Consider the following 20851-nt stretch of genomic DNA (forward strand, 5'->3'; position numbering starts at 1 on the left):
AAAAAAAAAAAAAAAAAAAAGAATTTTCAGTTAAAGGCTCACATCTCAGGCATTCCACTACTATACTATTATATATATATAAGCATCTTGCAAAATGTTCCTTCTTACTTTCATATATTTTGTATAAAAGTTGACTCAACTGAATTACTATATTTATTCCGTAGGGATAGATTTACTTACATAATCTTTTACATTAAAGACATATATACAAGATTTAAAGTGACATAATATGGGTAGAGCCATTATTGCTCATCCTTTCCAAATCTCTCTTTTTTTCATATTTGATGAGCCCAGCCATTCAATCACTAACTCTGAGATAAAATTCACAACACTGAATTCCAAGGAAATATTGTCAACACATCTACCATTGTTTGTAAAAAAAAAAAAAAAATTATTTTCTAAGTTGACCCATATTAGGACAAATTTACAAATATTCCTGGGTTCAATTCAATGCAACAACTTTTCAGTGTTTTGAAGTACGACAGAGAACACTCAAAAGAGAACTCTGATTAGAAAATATAATAATAACATTTGCAAATCTTAATGATCTCACTGTTTCCATGCCAGCTTCTGAATCTGGAAAGTGTTAAAATAATTTTCACATAATTTATTTCTTTCCATTGTGTTATGTCCATTCCCTTTTCTCAGGCAATACATTCAGTACCCAATGAGTAGTATATTCATTAAGGCTACAGAGAAAGGCAAGGGTTAAACAAATAAGAACATCAAATTAACATCCAGGCCTAAACACTTTAGCAGAGCCAAAAAATCTTTTTAATCATTCAAGTCAACAAAGGTTAAGATAATAAAATAAACTTCTAAATGCTTTCCTTTTCTGAAACTTAATCTGTCTTGCCAAAGATGTTTTTAAGATGCTATCAGTTTTGCACAGTCCCAGCTGTTATGAAAATGTACTCGAATACACTAGGAGGAGAAAGGAATTTTATGAAAATAGTTAAGCAGAGCTCCTGGGTGGCTTACTGAAACTGTGAGAGCTTAGGACTCATTTAAAACCAGCTGTTGGCTGATGATGTCGAGACCAATAACTACTAAAGCTCCTATTTATCAGGACTCTGTGTTATTTGGCAAGGTGATGGTAACCAACTGATTAGAAGATTAATATATAATCAAAAGATAACTTCATGATGTTTGTTCATTTTATTGCCTAAGTTTGATTAATACATCTGCCACAATTTCAGAATAACATAGTATTCCATTTTAAAAAGTCATTATTAAATATCAAAACAGCTTTGCTTATTTTTAAGGCTATGTTTTTAAGTCACTAAGACAGAGGAAAGAAATATGAGCCATTATCATCAAAGCCCTGGGTGTCACTGTGAATCCAGGGCTATGGTTCATGATGAGGGCAGAGGCCCTTATGAACTGGGCAAACAAAAAGCCCTCTTTAATGATGAAGAGAGACAGTGGTAGCAGTAGTGGGTGTAGATGACAACAGGAGAAGCATTAAAAGTCTTGAGACTTTTACAGTTGACATTGAGATTCTGTTACTGATAAGGAAATGAAGTTTTTTTTTTTTTTTTTGGCAAAGAGAGACTTAGAATAAAAGTGGAATCAACAAATAGCTTATAGGTTATGCAAACTCAGCATTATGAAGAGCAGAAAAAAAACTTCATCCATCTGGTTATCCTGGAGAAACAATTACTAATAGCAAGTATAAGCAAGATCTTGATATGCAATTTTCTTTTTAAAAATTTTTTAAGACTGATGTGATAATATTTACAATTTTCAAATAGGTGCTATTGAGTTGAGAAGTAAAATCCGTATTATAATGAGGTAATTGGGTGTTCTTACAATCCTTGGAGGGGGGTCAACATTGCCCTGCCTCTCTTTGCTCCATATAGTGAGTTCTAAGGTATTACTCAGTGATATACAGGTTCTAGAGTATTACATGGAAAATGTAATCTGTAAATATCTAGGTTCAAATTCTGGTTCTGTCAGTGAGTGATTATGTGGCAATCATTCATTCATTTATGTTTTGGGGAGTATTACTATATGGCATTCATCCATTCATTTGTTTTCTGTTGGGTTGACAGTGCGTGGCCTGCATAAACTGAGTCTATCGTAATTGCAAAGAAAAAATATCCACCTATTTGTGCTTGTGTTCCCCAGCTTTTTCAATCTTATTCACAGAGGCCTGGGATTTTCAAGTGGAAAGGGTTCCTTGCAGCCATCTGGAAGCAGCTTGATATTGTGGAAAGACAGCAGGATTTGAAATTGGCATTGAGTCCCAACACTGTCTTTTGGTAAATGTATGTGAAAGAACTTGAACAAGTCACTTAATCTGCTTGAGTTCAATCCTCATCAGAAATAATAATAATAATAACAAAGTTGGCCATGTGCAGTGGCTTGCACCTGTAATCCCAGCACTCAGGGTGGCTGAGGTAGGCAGATAACTTGAGTCCAGGAGTTCAAGACCAGCCTGGGCAACATGATGAAACCCTGTCTCTACTAAAAATAATAATAATAATAATAATAATAATAGCTGGGCATGGTAGTGTATGCTTGTAGTGCCAGCTATTGGGGGACTGAGGCAGGAGGATCACCTGAGCCTTGGGAGGTTGAGGCTGCAGTGAGCCATGAATGTGGTACTGCATTCCAGTCTGGGCAACAGAGTAAGGCCCTGTCTCATAAGAAGAGAAAGAAAAGAAAAAAGAAAAGACAAGAAAAGAAAAGAAACGAAAAGAAAAGGAAAGGAAAGGAAAGGAAAGGAAAGGAAAGGAAAGGAAAGGAAAGGAAAGGAAAAGAAAGGAAAGGAAAGAAAAGAAAGAAAGGAAGAAAAGGAAGGAAGGGAAGGGAAAGGAAGGGAGGAAAAAGGAAAGAGAGAAAGAGAAAGAAAGAAAGAGAGAAAGAAAAAGAAAGAGAAAAAGAAAGAAAAGAAAGAAATAGAAGAGAAAGAAATAGAAAGAAAGAAAAGTTATATTAATACGTGTTCTACTACCTTACAGCATTACTTTAGAGGAAAAATGAGAGAACACATGGAAAACGTAATCTGTAAATATCTAGGTTCAAATTCTGATTCTGTCAGTGAGTGATTATTATTTTGGACAAAATATTTAAATTTTCTAAGTCTTGGTTTCCACATTCATTAAATGAGAATAATAAAAGTAAGTATGTCATAGGGTTGTTGAAATAAGGTGTGACATCATAGAGTGATTGGCATATTTTAGGAACTCAATAAAAGTATCATTATTATTATCTCAAACAGATATTTCTGTAACCCCTATTATTTCGCATTAATGTTGATGACTTTATAACAATTACCTTATCGATAGGGAAGCAGTCTTGTTCACTGAAAACAGCACAAACTAGAAGCTGAGAAAGCCAGGTCTGAATCCCATTTCTACCACTTACAAATTGTGTCAACTTGGGCAAGTTACTATACCCCATATTCCTCATACGAAATGTGGGAAGAAAAAGCAGGTACGGTTTGTTGAAAGCTTATTACAGATTTTTCATATATTACTTTAATCCTGATCATAATCATAGAGATAGTGGTAGAGTTAGAATTTGATCCCTGTCCAGCCAGTCTTCAGCCCATGTGGATAATCATTTTACTCGACTGCACCTACTTTTCCTGTCCCCCCACCCCCCGATAATCTATCGCACTATAAGAAGGCTTAGAGATGATGTGTGCAACTTACCTAGAAAAGTATCCAGTAAGTTGTAAGACTAAGCTATCAGCAATTATAATTATTATGTGAGCTCTTATTTCCTAGTCCAACTTCCTTATTCAACCTAGGAATCCCTGACAACTTCCTTTCAGCAGGTCGTGCAATCTCTACTTAAATACAAGGTCAAGTCATAGCTTCAAAACTTTGCAATACAAAGCTATGAGGACGAAATAAAGAGAATCAATTATCTCTTAATTTATCTATGTGTGGTGACCGACAGCACAGATAAAGCACCATCCTGACCCTAAGCCTAAAGGCCTAATGAAATACTGTGTTTGAAGAATGAATTAAAGATTAGTGGCAAATCTGCAATGACATCTCCCCAAGAATCAAGGCGGGAAGTGCAATTCTTATGTCAGGATGCATTCATTTGTGGAAATCTAACGCTCAGTGCCTCGTAGAATAAAACCAAATGGTATTTGTTGTTGTTATATTATACCTAAAACTGTAGGCCTGAAATTGGTTCAATGTATACTGAAAGAAAGTTAATGCTGAAAAGTTAGCCCACTTTCTCCTGCATTAAATCATATACCATCAACTGTATTCAAAGATGGTCAACATTTACCTTTTAACATCTTGCAATCTGACTTCCACTCTCACTACTTAACAAAATGTATTCCTTTAATAGTACATGACTCCAAAACAGCAAATTCAAAAGCTTTTTAAAAGACCTCATCCCTGAGGCTCTCTTTTTATTGAGAACATTACATTGGCCACCCTTTTTTTTTTTTTTAAGTAGTTTTGTCTGTGGTGTTCACACATTGCAATGTCCTGCTTCTACCTTCAAATGCTCTTTCTTTTGCTGACACTCCTTCCTTCCTCTTCCCACTCCTTAAGTGTGAGTATTTTTAAAGGCTCTATTCTAGGGCAGTACTCTTCTTACTCTTTGCCTACCATTTTTCAAATTCTAGGATTTCAATTCTCCCTCTGTGATAGTTCATCTATGTAACAGTTACCTCCAGTTATGGCGCTGCCTCAGAATTCTAGTCTCATGTTTCTGTTTGTTACACTATTCCAATGAAATATCTCAACAAGATCACGAATTCAACATAATTAAAACCCAGCTTCTCACTTATCCTCCCAACTTTCTTCTGACCTATTATATGAAGCATCAAGCCAGAAATGTTAGCCCTATTTTTATCTTCTTTTTCAACTGCATCCCCTACATCCAATTAGCTTCAAGACTTGTCTTGAATTTTCACCTCAGCATCTTTCCATTTCACTTCCTGACTGCTTTTTAAAAAAACTTTAACCTGACTACAACTCCACCCAGGGTCACAGGTCCTCCGTGTAAATCGAATAGGTACGGGATCCATCTTTCACCCTCTGCCTCAAGACTTCTCTCTCACCAAATGCTCCTCTCTCAGTGTCAGCCCTGATTTCCCTCTTTGTCTACTCAGGTGTTTGCTTGGCACTTGTGGTAAACCTTATTGACTGGATGACCTAACTTCCCTTTCAGGGGAGGGAGGAGGGGGGAGGGATTGCATTGGGGAGTTATACCTGATATAAATGATGAATTGATGGGTGCTGACGAGTTGATGGGTGCAGCACACCAACATGGCACAAGTATACATATGTAACAAACCTGCACGTTATGCACATGTACCCTAGAACTTAAAGTATAATAAAAAAAATAAAATAAAATAAAATAAAATAAATCAAAAAAAAAAAAAAAAAAAAACTTCCCTTTCAGCGCTATTCCCCTTGTCCCTTCCAGCTTTTGGATGACTGTGTGACACAACCTAGCCAATGAGACATGACCAGAAGTCTACTAAGAAGTTCATAGAGAAAACATTGCTTTCTTGATTCAGACTCTTCTCTCTCTGTGCTTCCCGCTGATATATACCTAGATGCAATGCTTGGACTTGAAGCAGCCTTCCTGCAATCATGAGACAAGGCCAAGAGATTCACAGACTTAGTAACATCATTGAATCAATAGTAACACCTTTTAATTATATAAATAACACTATCAACTGCCTTCTCCAAACTTCTTTTTATGTGAGAAAAATAAACTCATATCCTAGCTTTCATGGTGAAATTCGAGCTTTTGTCCATATTTTGGTGACCACTTTGGAATCTCTTTCTTGGTTCATCAACTTACGACCTCCCACTCCACCTCTCTCCCTAACCCCCCACTGAAATTCTCACTCTGACACTGACCTACTGACCTTTTTACTCAGTATATGTCCTTGCCTCCAGCGATACCTGACGTTCCATACTAAGTCAACTCATCCTTTCCAATTACCTCTCCACTGAGGACTGGACATTGTCAGTATAGCCTAGATTCTTATGACCTTGTCCTAAATGAGTGACATATTTTCCTGGTCTACTTGGTCACCCTGCTTTCAGTCTCTTCCAATTGTATTCTATAGCAGATACTACCACCAAAAAAAAAACCATATATATATATATACACACACACATATATATGTATATAATAATTATTATTTTGAGCCCGAGTCTCAGTCTGTTGCTCTGTTGCCCAGGCTGGAGTACAATGGTGCTATCTTGGCTCACTGCAACCTCTGCCTGCCAGGTTCAAGTGATTCTCCTGCCTCAGCCTCCCAAGCAGCTGGGATTATAGGCACTCACCACCATGCCTGGCTACTCTTTGTATTTTTAGTAGAGATGGGGTTTCACTATGATGGCCAGGCTGGTCTCGAACTCCTGACCTCAGGTGATCTGCCCACCTCAGCCTTCCAAAGTGCTGGGATTACAGGTGTGAGCCACTGTGTCTGACCTCAAAAATATTTTTATAAGGAACATTTGGTAATAAGCACAGATAGTCTCAAAAGAAGATAAGCACAGATTACTCAAAATTCTCAATGGCTCTCTAATGCCTACCACACTAGACATTCAAAATGCTCCATAATATAATTTCAATCCAAAATTTTCAGTCTATATGACACAATATTTTACTTAACCTATTTATTGGCAAATGGAATATTATTTTTTAGGGTCCTTTTTAAAACTTACTTTAATTGACAAATACAAATTATATACACATATATTTGTGATATATGTTGTTTTGAAATATGTAAACATCATGAGATGGCTATGATGGCTATATCAGGCTAATTAACATTTGTATTACTTCACATCCTTATCTTTTTTGGTGAGAACACAATGTACTGTCAGCAAATTTCAAGAATACAATATATTGCTATTAACTGTGGTCACATTGTTGTACAGTAGAACTCTTGAACTTATTCCTCTTATGTAACTGGAAGTTTGTATCCGTTGACCAACATCTCCCAAAACCCCTCCCCACCAGCCATGGGTCACCAGCATTAAATACTCTACTTCTATGTATTCAATTTTTAAAAATTCCACATGTAAGTGAGATCATGCAGTTATGTATCTTTCTGTGCCTGCCTTATTTCACTTAACATAACGTACTTTAGGTTCATCCATGCTGTTGCAAATGAAAAGATTCCCTTCTTTTTAAGGTTAAATAGTATTCCATTGTGTATACCACATTTAAAAAAAAACACAAATGGAATATTGTTGTTCCTTAACTAAATCCTGCCATTTTCTACTTGGATAATATTGTTTATACTATTTCCTCTTCCTGGAATATGTAATGTCTTGCTCTTCGGCGTATCCTCTAAAGATTACCCATTTATCAAATTCTAGCTCAAGTGTCACCTCTTCCACAGTTGCCAGCGCTTATTTAAAATGAAATAATTTTCACTTTTCTAGCACCTCTTGGTACATCTATTTGAGGCATATAACATATAACCACACAGTTTTCTTACTCAGGTACCCAAGAAATTATCAGCTTCTTGAGGGCCATAATGATATAACAGTATTTTATTCATACATTCAACAAATACTTATTGGATATTCACTATTCTATGTGAAGGTGGTATGAAAAAGACAGAGAAGAACCTTGCTTTTATGGAATATAGGATCTAAGGAGGGAGAGGGGGCATATTTTATAGATAATGAGCAAGTAAATACATAAACAAGATAGAATAATCTCTGATTTAGATTGAGTAGTTAGAGAAGTTCTCTCAGAGGAGGTGATATTTGAGATGAAGTTTCAAGAATAAGAAGAATCCAATCACAAGAAGACCAGAAGAGGGCAAATGGAAAGCTGTTGAGTTGGGTGAAAGTGCAGTGGAGGACAGTTTGGTCGAGTGTCGTAGGTGGAGGGGAGACTAGTGTGAGATGAGCTGGTGGGAATGGGCAAGAGTTAAGTACAGCAGGTTGGATTTCATTCTAAAGTTTTACACAGGAGGAACATGATCTAATTTACAAGTCAAGTGATCTCTCTGCCTGCTGTGTAGAAAATGGATTATACAGGGTTAAGAGTGGAAATAGAAAGATTGATTGGAAAGCCACTGAAGTAATCAAGAACATGAAAGTAAGTCGAATTTGGTAGTTAGCAGAAGAGAGAGATAAGTGGACACATTTATTGTGTCTATAGTATTAAGCACAGTATCTTAAAGATGGTAGCTGCTCAACATATACTGCTGAATATATGTCCAAGTACTTAAAAATAGTCTCACATTCTTAAGTTCTATATGATCTTCAAGTTTTTCCTGCTTTGATTTACCTCTTATGGCTTAATTTATTCCCACTGGACACTTGGGGAGTCAAAGAGATAAAACTTACAAATATTCAAGAAAATGATAAAGGCCTTATAATGGAAATTCACCTGACAAAGAGCTGACATGATGGAGTTTGGAGTTCATATTGTTAATTATGGGAAGAAATAAACTACTGGAAACAAATGTTAAAAAGCGTAATTCAAAATCTGCAACAGGATGAAAATAGACAGGGTATTGGAATACAAACTCTACATTTAAAAAAAGAGAGCCTTTGGTCATTATCAGCAAGAATACTGTGCCTAAACAGAGAATGTGGGTAAAATTAATTTTCATTACAATTGGAGATGTTTCCAACTCTTTCTTTTGATGTTTTTGAAATATAGAACCTAGTTCAACCATTATGGAAAACAGTATGGCGATTCCTCAAGGATCTAGAACTAGATGTACCATATGACCCAGCCATCCCACTATTGGGTATATACCCAAAGGATTATAAATTATTCTACTACAAAGACACATGCACACGTATGTTTATTGCGGCACTATTCACAATAGCAAAGACTTGGAATCAACCCAAATGTCCATCTGTGACAGACTGGATTAAGAAAATGTGGCACATATACACCATGGAATACTATGCAGCCATAAAAAAGGATGAGTTTGCGTCCTTTGTAGGGACATGGATGCAGCTGGAAACCATCATTCTTAGCAAACTATCACAAGAAGAGAAAACCAAACACCGCATGTTCTCACTCATAGGTGGGAACTGAACAATGAGATCTCTTGGACTCGGGAAGGGGAACATCACACACTGGGGCCTATCATGGGGAGGGGGGAGGGGGGAGGGATTGCATTGGGGAGTTATACCTGATATAAATGATGAATTGATGGGTGCTGACGAGTTGATGGGTGCAGCACACCAACATGGCACAAGTATACATATGTAACAAACCTGCACGCTATGCACATGTACCCTAGAACTTAAAGTATAATAGAAAAAAAAAAAAAGAAGAAATATAGAACCTTTATCTTACTATCTTGATATGATCAATTTCCTAATATGTACTTAATACTATCTTACTAGATAGTAATGTTTATAAAATTCTAAGGGCACTGAATGAGACCTGCTTGGAATCTGAGAAAAGACAGGTGAGTCAGTGGGTTTTCATTCTCTTTCGCCTCTACCTTCCAGGACATTTAGATTCGTACCTATGAAGATTCATCCTGTATTAGGAATCCAATCCAAATTCCTTCAATACAAAGAAAATACAGAGGAAAATGAGATCACTTTTTGCCACTTTCCACCTGAAATGCTAAATGGGCTCTGAATTGAGTAAAACTTGGCCCCATTCAGCGTGAAAACTGGCTGAAATCTGTATGAAAGGCAGTCTGGGTTTGTCGAAGTAGTTCATGAACTTTGGCCAAACTTTCAAGGAACCTGGTCCAAGTCTTAGTTTGTAATGCAACATGAAACCAGGTGAATTTCAGATGGTTTCAGGTTTCATCCTGAAAATTTGGCCTAGCTTTATAATCAATCATCACTCTTTGTAACGATGAAAGCCAACACACCTTTTTGAAAATGAGGACTGCATGCATACTGATGACAGCTAAGTTGTGAACCACCCTTTACTTCCTTTGCCAAAAGAAGATTTCTCAGAATGGAAACAGTTTCCCTCTTACCTGGAAAGGGGAAGTTGAGTGATTTTGATATTGTGTGTAGAAAGAAATGATACTTGATATGAAGAGACATGTCATGTGAAATAATCACCACATACAGAGCAAATGGCTATATTCTAATCACTTAAGGTTATGAGACTCTTATTTTCTTCACATCCATGACAGTGGATAACGTGGTGTTTAATCTCCTAAAATGAACTTTTGGCTTGAAGTTAGTCATCAGCCAGAGTAACTGCCATGAGAAACAAAATGCTGTGAAGCATAACCAGTATTCCTATATGAAGAAGTGGCTGAAGAACAAAAGGGAAAGTATAACAAATCAGAGCATAACTGTTATCTAGTTTAAGAAACATGAGGAGATAATGCAACTACAAACCTTTCAAGTTTGCATCAACTGCATCTTTTGCAAAAATATCTCTATGCAGTATAAATGCATTTAATAAGTAACCAAGCACAGTGAATGTTACAGAAAGACCTATGTAGTTTCTGTTCTCAACCTGAAAGTTTCAAATAAGCCTTTCCACTGTAAAAAATTACTCTATTCAACCAAATACTTGCTTTTGTGCATAGTGACATGAGAAAATTGAGAGGTATGTTGAACGGAGCCACTACATCATTGAAACAGTATGTCTGAACATTTGGGTAATAAGGCACAGATGTGAAGTAGAGGACTTGGCACTACCAAGGTAACAACAAAGCATTCACCATTGTGTTATAATGGCTAAAAGGGCCACATCTGAGAAGCTTAAAAGAATGCTCCCTCCTCCCTGCAGTGCAAATTGTATTACACCTTTTACCTGCTTAAAAATCTATAAAAACTAGAAATTCAAATAAGTATTATGCAAACTTATGGCAAAGAACAAATATGTAAAATGCATTGATAATTTTATCTGTAAAAAAAAAATTTATGCAATAGCACGTAAAGTTTAACTGCAGCAAAAGGCCAAATTCAATAGAAATCCATATGGCCTCTATGTTGCGAAACAATTCATGCAAATCTGAAGGACTCAACAGTCACTGGAAAGGTAGCTGCTATTGACTCTTAGATGTGATTCTGGCCCTTATTCAGTATGTCTAATTATTGTAGAATTTTCTATTTATAGGCATCAAGTAAAGATAATGCAACAGAATATATCCAAATTGTTAATTAGTTTTTTTCACTTACAAGTGGTATGGTATTTTTGCCAGCCATTACTGAACCATGTGGCACAAAGGCAGTTATGAAGCTGGGGTACTTCCATTCAATAAATTTGGAGTTAGAAACTAATCTTCTGCCCAGGATAGGTAGAACACAACTTACCCGAGGTCCCTGATCACCTTGTTCTCCCTGTAGAATAGAAAGGTGAGATAACAGTTTTAGCCAAAATGTACACATGATGCTCATTAAAAAGATCTAAATATAACACAGTATAGGTCATGCCAATATGGATCTCCACTAACTTTACTTCTGGTATGCATTTTCTTACCTTATCACCTTTTGGACCAGGAGGGCCCTGAAAAAAACAAAGAGAAAAATATTTTAATTTAAAAAAGATATTGTAAACTGAATAGATCAGTCAGGTTAGTCGAAAGATTCATTCAAAGAATACGGAGATAGCTGTCAATGAGGTTTCTCAAGAAATTTTGGTTTCTAAACTATGATCATATTAGAACGTGAAACATATAACCATATATGTTTGTGCATATATACCTGTACATATCATGTCATAAGTATGTAATATGCTGAATAAATTTTCACAAACTCAACACATATATGCAAGTTAAAGAAACAGAACATTACTCACAAGTTAGAAGCTCCTGTTGGGACATTTCCTTGTCACTACCCTCCACCAACAGTAACCACTATTCTGACCCCTGACAATATAGATTAGCTTGCCTGTTTTTGTACTTTATGTACATAAGATCACAGAGTCTGGCCTCTTTTGCTTAATTAGTGTGAAATTCATCCATAATTTTGTGTGTAGTTGTAGATTGTTCTTACTGCTTTATAATACTCCACTGTGTGAATATATCATCATTTACTTATTCATTCTACTGTTGGCAGCCATTTGTTTCCAGGAATTTCTAGGTCTCGGCTATTATAAAAATATTGCTATGGCCAGGTGCAGTGGCTCATGCCTGTAATCCCAGCACTTGAGGAGGCCAAATCAAGTGGATCACCTGAGGTCAGGAGTTCAAGAGCAGCCTGGCCAACATGGTTGAAATCCCATCTCTACTAAAAATACAAAAATTAGCTGGGTGTAGTGGCGCATGCCTGTGATCCCAGCTACTTCGGAGGCTGAGGCAGGAGAATCGCTTGAACCCGGGAGGGGGAGGTTGAGGTGAGCCGAGATTGTGCCACTGCATTCCAGCCTGGGCGACAGAGCAAGACTGTCTCACAAAAAAAAAAAAAAAAAAAAAAAGTGCTATGAACATAGTAATTCACATCTTTTGTGAAAAATTATATTCATTTCTGCTGGGTGTATATCTAGAAAAGGAACTGTTCAGGTTATAAACTATACATATGTTCAGTTTCAGTAGATGCTACCAAATGGTTTTTCAAAGTGATTCTTACCATTTAAGCCCCATCAGTGATATATAAAATTTCAGTTGCCCCATATGACCAATACTTGATATTTTTTATCTTTTTCATTTTAGGCATTCTGGTGGTGATATAGTAATTTCGCTTCATGTTTTAATATGTATTTACCCAGTGATTAGTAAATTGAACTCCCTTTTAATACACTTATTGGCCATTTTGCATCCTTTTTCATAGTGTCTCTTCATACCTTTTGTCCTTGGCCTACTGAATCGTCCTGTTGATTTGCTAGAGTTCTTTATCTATTATATATTATATATTGTACATATGTATGTAGGTAGACGTAGAGTTATTTATATATTTTGAATGAGTCTTTTGTCAGATATATTTACCACAAACATATCTTCCCACTTTGTTTACTGCCTTTACATTCTCTTAGAGGTATTTTTGATGAATACCTCTGAGTTCTTAATTTTAATAAAACTCAATTTAACATTTTTTAACCTTTATAGTTGTCCCTTTTTATATTCCACTTAAGAAATCTTTGCCTACTTCAATGTCATAAAGAGGGCTATTTTTATTTTAAAAGCTAAAAGCTTCATTATTTTATCTTTCATATTTAAATCTGAATTTATTAAGAACTGATTTTGTGTATGATGTGAGGTAAAAGTCAAGATGCTTTTTTAAAACGTGGATATCAAATTAACCAAACACCATTTCTTGAAAAGTTACCTTTTCCCCATTATTGTACAATATTACCTTTGTCATAAGTTAAGTGATGCTATATATGTGGCTCTTTACAGGAATTTCTATTTTGTTGGGCAGCTGTCTATTCCTGGGCCTCACTGAGATCTTCTTTACCTTTGAACAGAAATACTAATGCTAGAGGCACTGATTATGTTATCTTTTCTAGCTCTTAAAGATAAAGTCATTCATGTTTTGGTTTCAGCCCACCTGAGGAGCTGGAGCATTTCAGAGTTACCTTCTCTCATCTCCATTTTCAGCAGGGCTGAGGAAAAAGGACAAGGCTGGACAGGAAACAGGCCCAGGTTCTAGCAAAGTACCCCATCCTAGGTGCCAGTGGAGACTGCTATGTCACTGCAGGTGGGAATGTAGCAATGCTCCACCTTCCAAAACATTTCCTTCTGCTAAGTACGAGCTACAGACGAACTGCACCAAATTCTCATTCTCAGTGTGGCCCTTCTGGTAATAGCTGTGAAATTATCACAAAATTACTAATAACTACACCATGTCCTATGCTTTGTATCTTTTACCATTGATAAATAACTTTTGCACCTGTTATTACATTTAATCTTTTCCACAATCCAATGAGGAAAATATTATGAAAATCCTTTTACAGACGCCAAAAACGAAACTCAAAAACTGTCAATGTTAGGCTTCTTGTGAATTAGCCAGGACTTAAACCCAGTATGTGTGACTTTGAATGCAGAGGTTTTGACACAAAGTATTGGAACACAGCTCTGGAACTAGAGTCTCAGAAAGAAGGATACCTATCTGGTGCCTGCCTTCAACAAGGGCCATCTAAAATGCCTCCCCACTGCATTTTCCATAGTGTCACAGACACTAGTCCCAACATCTCAAGTTCAAAATGAGAGAGAGGAGAATTGAGGAGGAGTGAGGAGGGGGAGAAGGGACTAAGATAATGGAATCAACTTTATAAAACCTTTTTATCTCTTACCCCCAAAATCATTTTGCCATTTAAAAGAGGAAAGAGAAAAAATTTTGTTTTCAATAAATTTTTAACATTTTTATTGTTTTCTGTGAATCAAGTAGTAATTAGTGAGTATGGTCTGTGTGTTCATCTCTGGAAAATTAAGTTTAAGGACTTTATTCAATTATTTTTAACAAATGCAAAATGCTTACTAAGGTTATACAAGTAGGATTTTATTTGCGGTGGGGCAGATGAAAGCCAAAGAAAAGGATAATGAGAGGATATCACCAAATTTAAAAAATACAATCGAGGTTCTAGTCTTGATTTAAGTAGCATGTTAGTTAACTTTATTTTGATTTTTACACACATTTGTTGAATGTCTATACAGTGTGGCAACATTGTAAGCACTGGTGAGACACATATGTTGGGAAAGGTTGATTTAGAAAGACATGGTCCCTGTCCTGGGAAAGCTAAATAGCCTAGTGTCTAAGGCAAACAGTTTCCACATACTAGCATTAAGAAAAAATGACCTCCAGAAAATTCAGCTACATCAAGGTCAACTGTTACTATGGACATCTCCCCAGCCGCCATATCCACCCCCTTCCCAGGTTTCTCTTTAAACTTTTGTTTGCTTTTGCCAGTGAGATTTCAGAGACCACATCTCCCATTGTACCAGTCCTCTAAAGGCACCTTGGTAGGTTACACAGCATCTTTAAGGACAAAGTTTTTGTGAAGTTATTTGACAGGAACAGAGACAACCCTTTTCCTCAAAGTCCAATTACTCATGCCAAATCCACGTGTCAACTAGAGCTCTTTAGCCAGCTTACCCTGAGCAAGGATGCTTAATTCATGAACACATGAAAATTTGCACCCACAATTGAGCAATAAATATTGCTGCCTCAAAAGAGGGTGTTTCTGAGTAGACAGTATGGCGTCCTGGCACCTGCCAGCTTAGGACAGAAGCAAAGCCGAGGTCAACCTCCACGCACAGCTGCAGGGGCTGCTTCGGACGCTCCAGCCCCCACTTGTGCACTTGGGATTAACAGCAGGTGTTTTCTTCTGCTCTGACTGAAATCCCACTCTTCTTTCTGAATTGGACCCTCTTCACTGAAAATATGGGTTGAATTTGCAGAACAAAGTGGGCTACCTTAGTAAACACAGATAGTATAATATTTTCAAAATTTAGAAGCCATACTTTTTTTCTAGGTCAAAAAATTACAAATGAAAGAAAGGTTTATTTGATCATTAGCCTTTAAAATTAAAATTGGGGTATTAATGATTTTTTCTATCTTTAGCATTAAAAAAAGCTAACTAATATTAACAAAAGGATAGGCAGCAATAAAAATTAATGGCTATTTGAATTACAAATTATTTTTCAATGGCACATTGCTGTTTCCAACTAAACCAAGCTCAACAATCTAATATTTAGTAGACATATTTATTGTTCAGGTGACAGTACCAATGGCTGGTTGGTAACTATTCGATGATAAAACGTTGTTGCTCCAACAAGGTTAGGATCAATGGAAAGGAAAGATGGTAAAATCAGCAGTCATAGGGAAGTGAAGAGTGAGTCACAGCTCTATAGAAGGCTTTTTTGGGGACTCTTGTCCTGGTTTGGTCTAGAATCTAATAGTCAGGTCTTTTATAAGCCCCACTTTAATAAATAAGTAGGAATATTTGAAATGATCTTTTGAATTACTTGTGTGTAATGAATCCTAAAGTTAATTACAGAAATAAGTACTTAAGGGTGCTAATAAAGTTTTTATTTATTATTGTTGTTAGTAATTAGAACATTTATTTTAGGGCATTGTTAGAATGTTATTAACTTCCTACCAAAGGATTTATAAATTTCCATGGCAAACTTCAAATTAGCCCCTGTTCAAATGGCTTTACATTCAGAATCTGCAGGAACCACCCTTCTATTTGTAAAAAGTCTTTAATGTGGGTTTTGGCCTATACCAATTTAAGTCTCCTCAAACCTACTTCTGTTTAAGTAACCAAGGTTTTAGCTTTTTTTCTATCCTCTATTGTCTATTTCAATTAAATGATAAAACCAAACTGAAAACAAAGAGAGGCACAAGGAATGACCTTCAGGAAAATATTGAATTTCAATCTACATAACAGCAATGGAAATACAGCTGGAAAAGAGAGATATATTCACAGGCCTGGAGTAACCCAATCATGGTCTTTTATTTACTGGAAGTATAAATTATACTTGCTTTGAACTGGAAAAAACTAAAGCGGGAATAGTTTTTAAAAGACGACAATCATGAAAACAAAATTAAATTCTGCTTGAGGTAGAAAAAAGTGGAAAAGGAGCAAACACTGGGAATTCTTGGCAGCCCGAGCTCCTGGAGTAAGAACGGGGTTATGACTTTTATCCCAGGAAAGTATAGATAAGTTTATTTTTATTCATGAAATATAACGAAATCTCTTCTGATTCATCTATTCACTGCTGTAGAAATGAGGACAAGCAAGCTTCATGCTCTAAGCATTTCTGGCTCACTATCAGCCAGGCGGTGTACTCTGAGTCTGGAGGAGGGACACGTAAATATAATCACAATCAGTGGACTAAATTCTGTGTTGTGGGAGTTCAGAGCAGAAAGAGGAGGGAGAGCTGGAGTTGAAAAGATGCTATTGGAACTGGCTCTTGAAAGGTGTCCAGGAAACAAGGGGATGGAGGGAGGAAGAGCGAAGCAGGCCGGGGAGAAGGGATGCACATGCCCAGTTGTGAGAAAACACCACGTTGTCAGAGAAAGGAGTTCAGGGTGGTAAGAACATGTGGAGAGTGGAGATAGAAAATAGCAGGAAAGAGATTTCAAAGGCTGGTTAACCACACTTGGGTGTTTGGGCTGGATTCTGTCATCAATGTAACAAGGAGTGCGGAGATGCAGTGTGCTCTGTTTTGTGGAACTCTGAGAACATAGGGTGTTCGGGATTCTTAGGAAGTGTTTGCCTTGGTCCAAGAGAGAGATGGTAAAGCTTTGAATTAAGGTTGTGCTAGTGGAGGCACAGGGAAAGTTCTAGATTCAGGAGACATTTCTCTGGTAAAAGTCAACAAGACTAGTTAACTGATTGGACATGGGGGCCACTAACAGGTGTCAACATGCTTTAACAAGTCCTACTCATTTCAAGGTTCACAATTTAGTGTATTTGCAGACAAACATTGGCCTAAGCTGGTTCAACCCAGATAAACACAGCAGTTCCACAGCTAAGTGAATCATATAGAGTTTAAATCTGGTTTTAAGGTTATATTTCAAATCCACAGTGTTGGCAGCTTCGGCTGGCCTAATTGGAAATAGCTGAGGAGAGAGAAAACATTCTCTGTCATCACCATTGAGCAGAAGCAGCACAGAGGTAGTCATAATTGCCTCCCCTCGGAAGCCACCATTCTTTCGTGTTAACTTCTGAACACAGGACACCTTTATCACATTTTCTTTCCTCTACTTTTTCAACTGTAAACTGAATATGGAATTACTCTATTTTAAACTCCACAAGTTTCCTAGTCTTTTAAAGATAAAGAAGATAGTCTGCTGTACAAGCTGTTCTCTAGTAGCACAGCACAACCTCAATGGTCACCGCATGCCTGATGTGGGTCTTCTCTCTGATGTGCTCAGGCACAAGCAAACGTTATCAATGTTCACAATCTCCCAGGAAGAACGGAAGCAGAATATCCAGTTTTTCTGTTGTACAACTGGGATAGAAGCTTCAATTCTACTGCCTACACCCTAAATTGCATGATGAACTTGGCTCATAGTGCCAATGACACACATACTTAAACCCCACACTTATAAGGAAACTGAATTTGGTACAACAGTTTCTTGGCAGGTATCCAAAACTGCAGAAAATCACATTGCAAATAGTATTAACAATTGAAAATATAGTGTTTTACTTGAAAAACAGGGATCCTAGGTATTTAGGTGAGGATACATCCACTCTACTTCTGAAAAAACTGTTTTATGTAGTACAGGTTTACCTCCAACTAGAATGTGAACATGTGTTTTTCCAAGTATTTACTTCCACCTTAAATTCATACATAGTTTTCTGTTTTACTGGCATATAATTTTTAGAGACGTTTCTTCTTCAAACAACTACATTGTTTTATAGACTTTCAACTTTGCAAATAGCTTCAACTACAAATGTGAAAATTTTAAAGTTAAAATAACGTTTCCTGAAAAAACTGATGTAAAATCATAGGAGTTCCCCTATAGTAAGTATAGATAAATTGTGTGTGTGGATACTTGTGCTTAATATCTTTTTAAATGCTTCAGTACAAAGTTTAAAAAAGTGAAAGTATAATTTGAGAGTTACTTTAAAATGCAGTACATGAAATAAAGTATCTTGGTAGTTAAGAGCTTGAGTTTTGGAGTCAAACAGATGCAGATTGAAATCCTGGCTGTAATCACCTGTGTGATCTTTAAATGGTTAATTAATCTCTTTGTTCCTCAATTTCTTAATCTGTAAAATGGGGAAAATAATGCCCACTGTTTGGCTAAAATAAAATATTATACATGAAGCAACTTATAAAATGCCTGTCCTACCAATAGTATAATAGTAATTATCAAGTACACACTCCATATTTTTAATATTTTAATTATCATAAATATAAAATAAAATTTCTTTTTCAGATACTTGACTTGAGGATAAAGAAATACAATAGATTTCCTGGCTAGGCATGGTGGCTCATGCAGCACTTTGGGAGGCTGAGGCAGGCAGATCATGAGGTCAGGAGTTTGAGACCAGTTTGACCAACATGGTGAAACCCCATCTCTACTAAAAATATAAAAATTAGCCGGGTGTGGTGGCAGGCGCCTGCAATACTAGCTACTCAGGGGGCTGAGGCAGGAGAATCGCTTGAACCGGAGAGGTGGAGGTTGCAGTGAGCTGAGATCGTGCCACTGCACTTCAGCCTGGGCAACAGAGCGAGACTCTGTCTCAAAAAACATGCACACACAAACAAAACAAAACAAAACAAAAAAGAAACACAATCGATTTCCTAAACCAAAAGAAAATGCCTTGGGAAATGTCCTGGGGGATGGTTGAAAATATTTTGAGAATATGAAGGTCTAATATAGTCTACCTCTATCATTCAAGAGCTATAACCAAACAAAACAAACTTCATCGTAGTTTTAACCACATTACTTTTATGAATAAATTAGACTAAACATCAGACCCTAAAACCACCTAGTCACCCTTAGCATAGAGTAGGTGCCCAACCAGTTCTTGCTGAATTAAAAAGCCCAGAAAGAAAAGAATGCAATAGAACTCTCAGTGTTCAAAGCAGCAGCGTATATAGAAGAACCAGATTCAATGTTGCTGCAGAAGAACCGTGTTTATTATAGTGTCAAACTCTGCTAAGCCAGGGAAGGGAATTATAGCTATAAACAGATTTATAGCTTCAGACTTTACACCTTTCAGTGTGCATTGAAGATTAAAAGAGACCAAGCAGAGGGGGTGGGTATAAACAGAAACTTTTAAAATATCAAAACCAGCCTCACTTACTAGAAAACAAATTTTTATGGCCATTATTTTCTGTGCATTTTCCACACTAAGATCCTAACTATAAGGTTTTTTGTGATGTCCATCTGAGCCCTGAACAAGGAACTGTATGTGCCCATGATCAGTCTTAAATCATAAGCAGCTGCCATAAGGAAGCAATTAGTGGGTCTAGCATGAAAGAAAATTTAGAAAAACCAAACATTAAAAAAGGACTCTCAAAAGTAAGGCTGATGTAGCTCAATGGAGTTAAAGGCTTATAAAACAGCAGGAATCAGGGACGTTCTCTCTGGTTTTCTTTTCTAACACAATACAAATTAAATACAGTCAAATTACTGCTCCTGCCAATCAAAACCAAGGGGGCCCTTCTTCCTAGCATCATTCCTTACCTTAAATGTTTTAAGAAATTGCTAAAACTTCTTTGTTTAACTTTTTTTTTTTTAAACTTATTTTTAGAGGTCAAATAAAATGAACTCCATGGTGAAAGACTTGGAATCCTAAACATTCCTTTTGTCGAAAGAAAGTATCAACTTGCTCTTTTAATGCCCTAGTAGCCCTGTGATTTTACAGCTAATGGTGCAATCTATCCTACAATGCTCTTACTGTCCTCAAAACGATTCAAATGTATTCAGAGATGTGTTCATGGTTATACCTTGGGTTTAATCTACAATCATCAATTTCAGCATGTTTCCTAATATATTGTCCCAACGTAATTTTACCCAGGCTACTTAAGAAACATTGTTTGCTGGTCAGTTCAATTCTCTGTTTCATTTGCAGTAGTATATAGAGCAATATAGGTTTTTTTTTTTTTTTTTTTTTAAAGGCGGAGTCTCGCTCTGTCTCCCAGGCTGGGGTGCAGTGGCCGGGTCTCAGCTCACTGCAAGCTCTGCCTCCCGGGTTTACACCATTCTCCTGCCTCAGCCTCCCGAGTAGCTGGGACTACAGGCGTCCGCCACCTCACCCGGCTAGTTTTTTGTATTTCTTAGTAGAGACGGGGTTTCACCGTGTTAGCCAGGATGGTCTCGATCTCCTGACCTTGTGATCCGCCCGTCTCGGCCTCCCAAAGTGCTGGGATTACAGGCTTGAGCCACCGCGCCCGGCCTGCAATATAGGTTTTATGAAGGGCTGCTGAGCACAACACAGGATAAGGGTAGGATGTTCCATGGAGTCTAAAGAGATACCCAGAAGGAATTAAAAAATGACTCTCAGATGAGGCTAGGAGAGTCTGACTCTCAGGGCT

At 37.0% G+C, this 20851-nt stretch overlaps 1 protein-coding gene across 1 annotated transcript in view; it reads right to left on the minus strand.

Moving 5' to 3' along the window:
- The window catches only part of COL25A1 (collagen, type XXV, alpha 1), a 389335-nt gene that overhangs the window by 22414 nt on the left and 346070 nt on the right, over nt 1-20851 (minus strand). The window contains exons 6-7 of the mRNA XM_011945747.1: nt 11392-11418; nt 11226-11252 (exon numbers count right to left, since the gene is read on the minus strand). Of these exons, the coding sequence (XP_011801137.1) occupies nt 11226-11252; nt 11392-11418 (54 nt within the window). The remainder of the gene's footprint in view (nt 1-11225; nt 11253-11391; nt 11419-20851) is intronic.

Source organism: Colobus angolensis, unplaced genomic scaffold (assembly GCF_000951035.1).
Source record: "Colobus angolensis palliatus isolate OR3802 unplaced genomic scaffold, Cang.pa_1.0 Scaffold244, whole genome shotgun sequence".
Taxonomy (NCBI): domain Eukaryota; kingdom Metazoa; phylum Chordata; class Mammalia; order Primates; family Cercopithecidae; genus Colobus; species Colobus angolensis.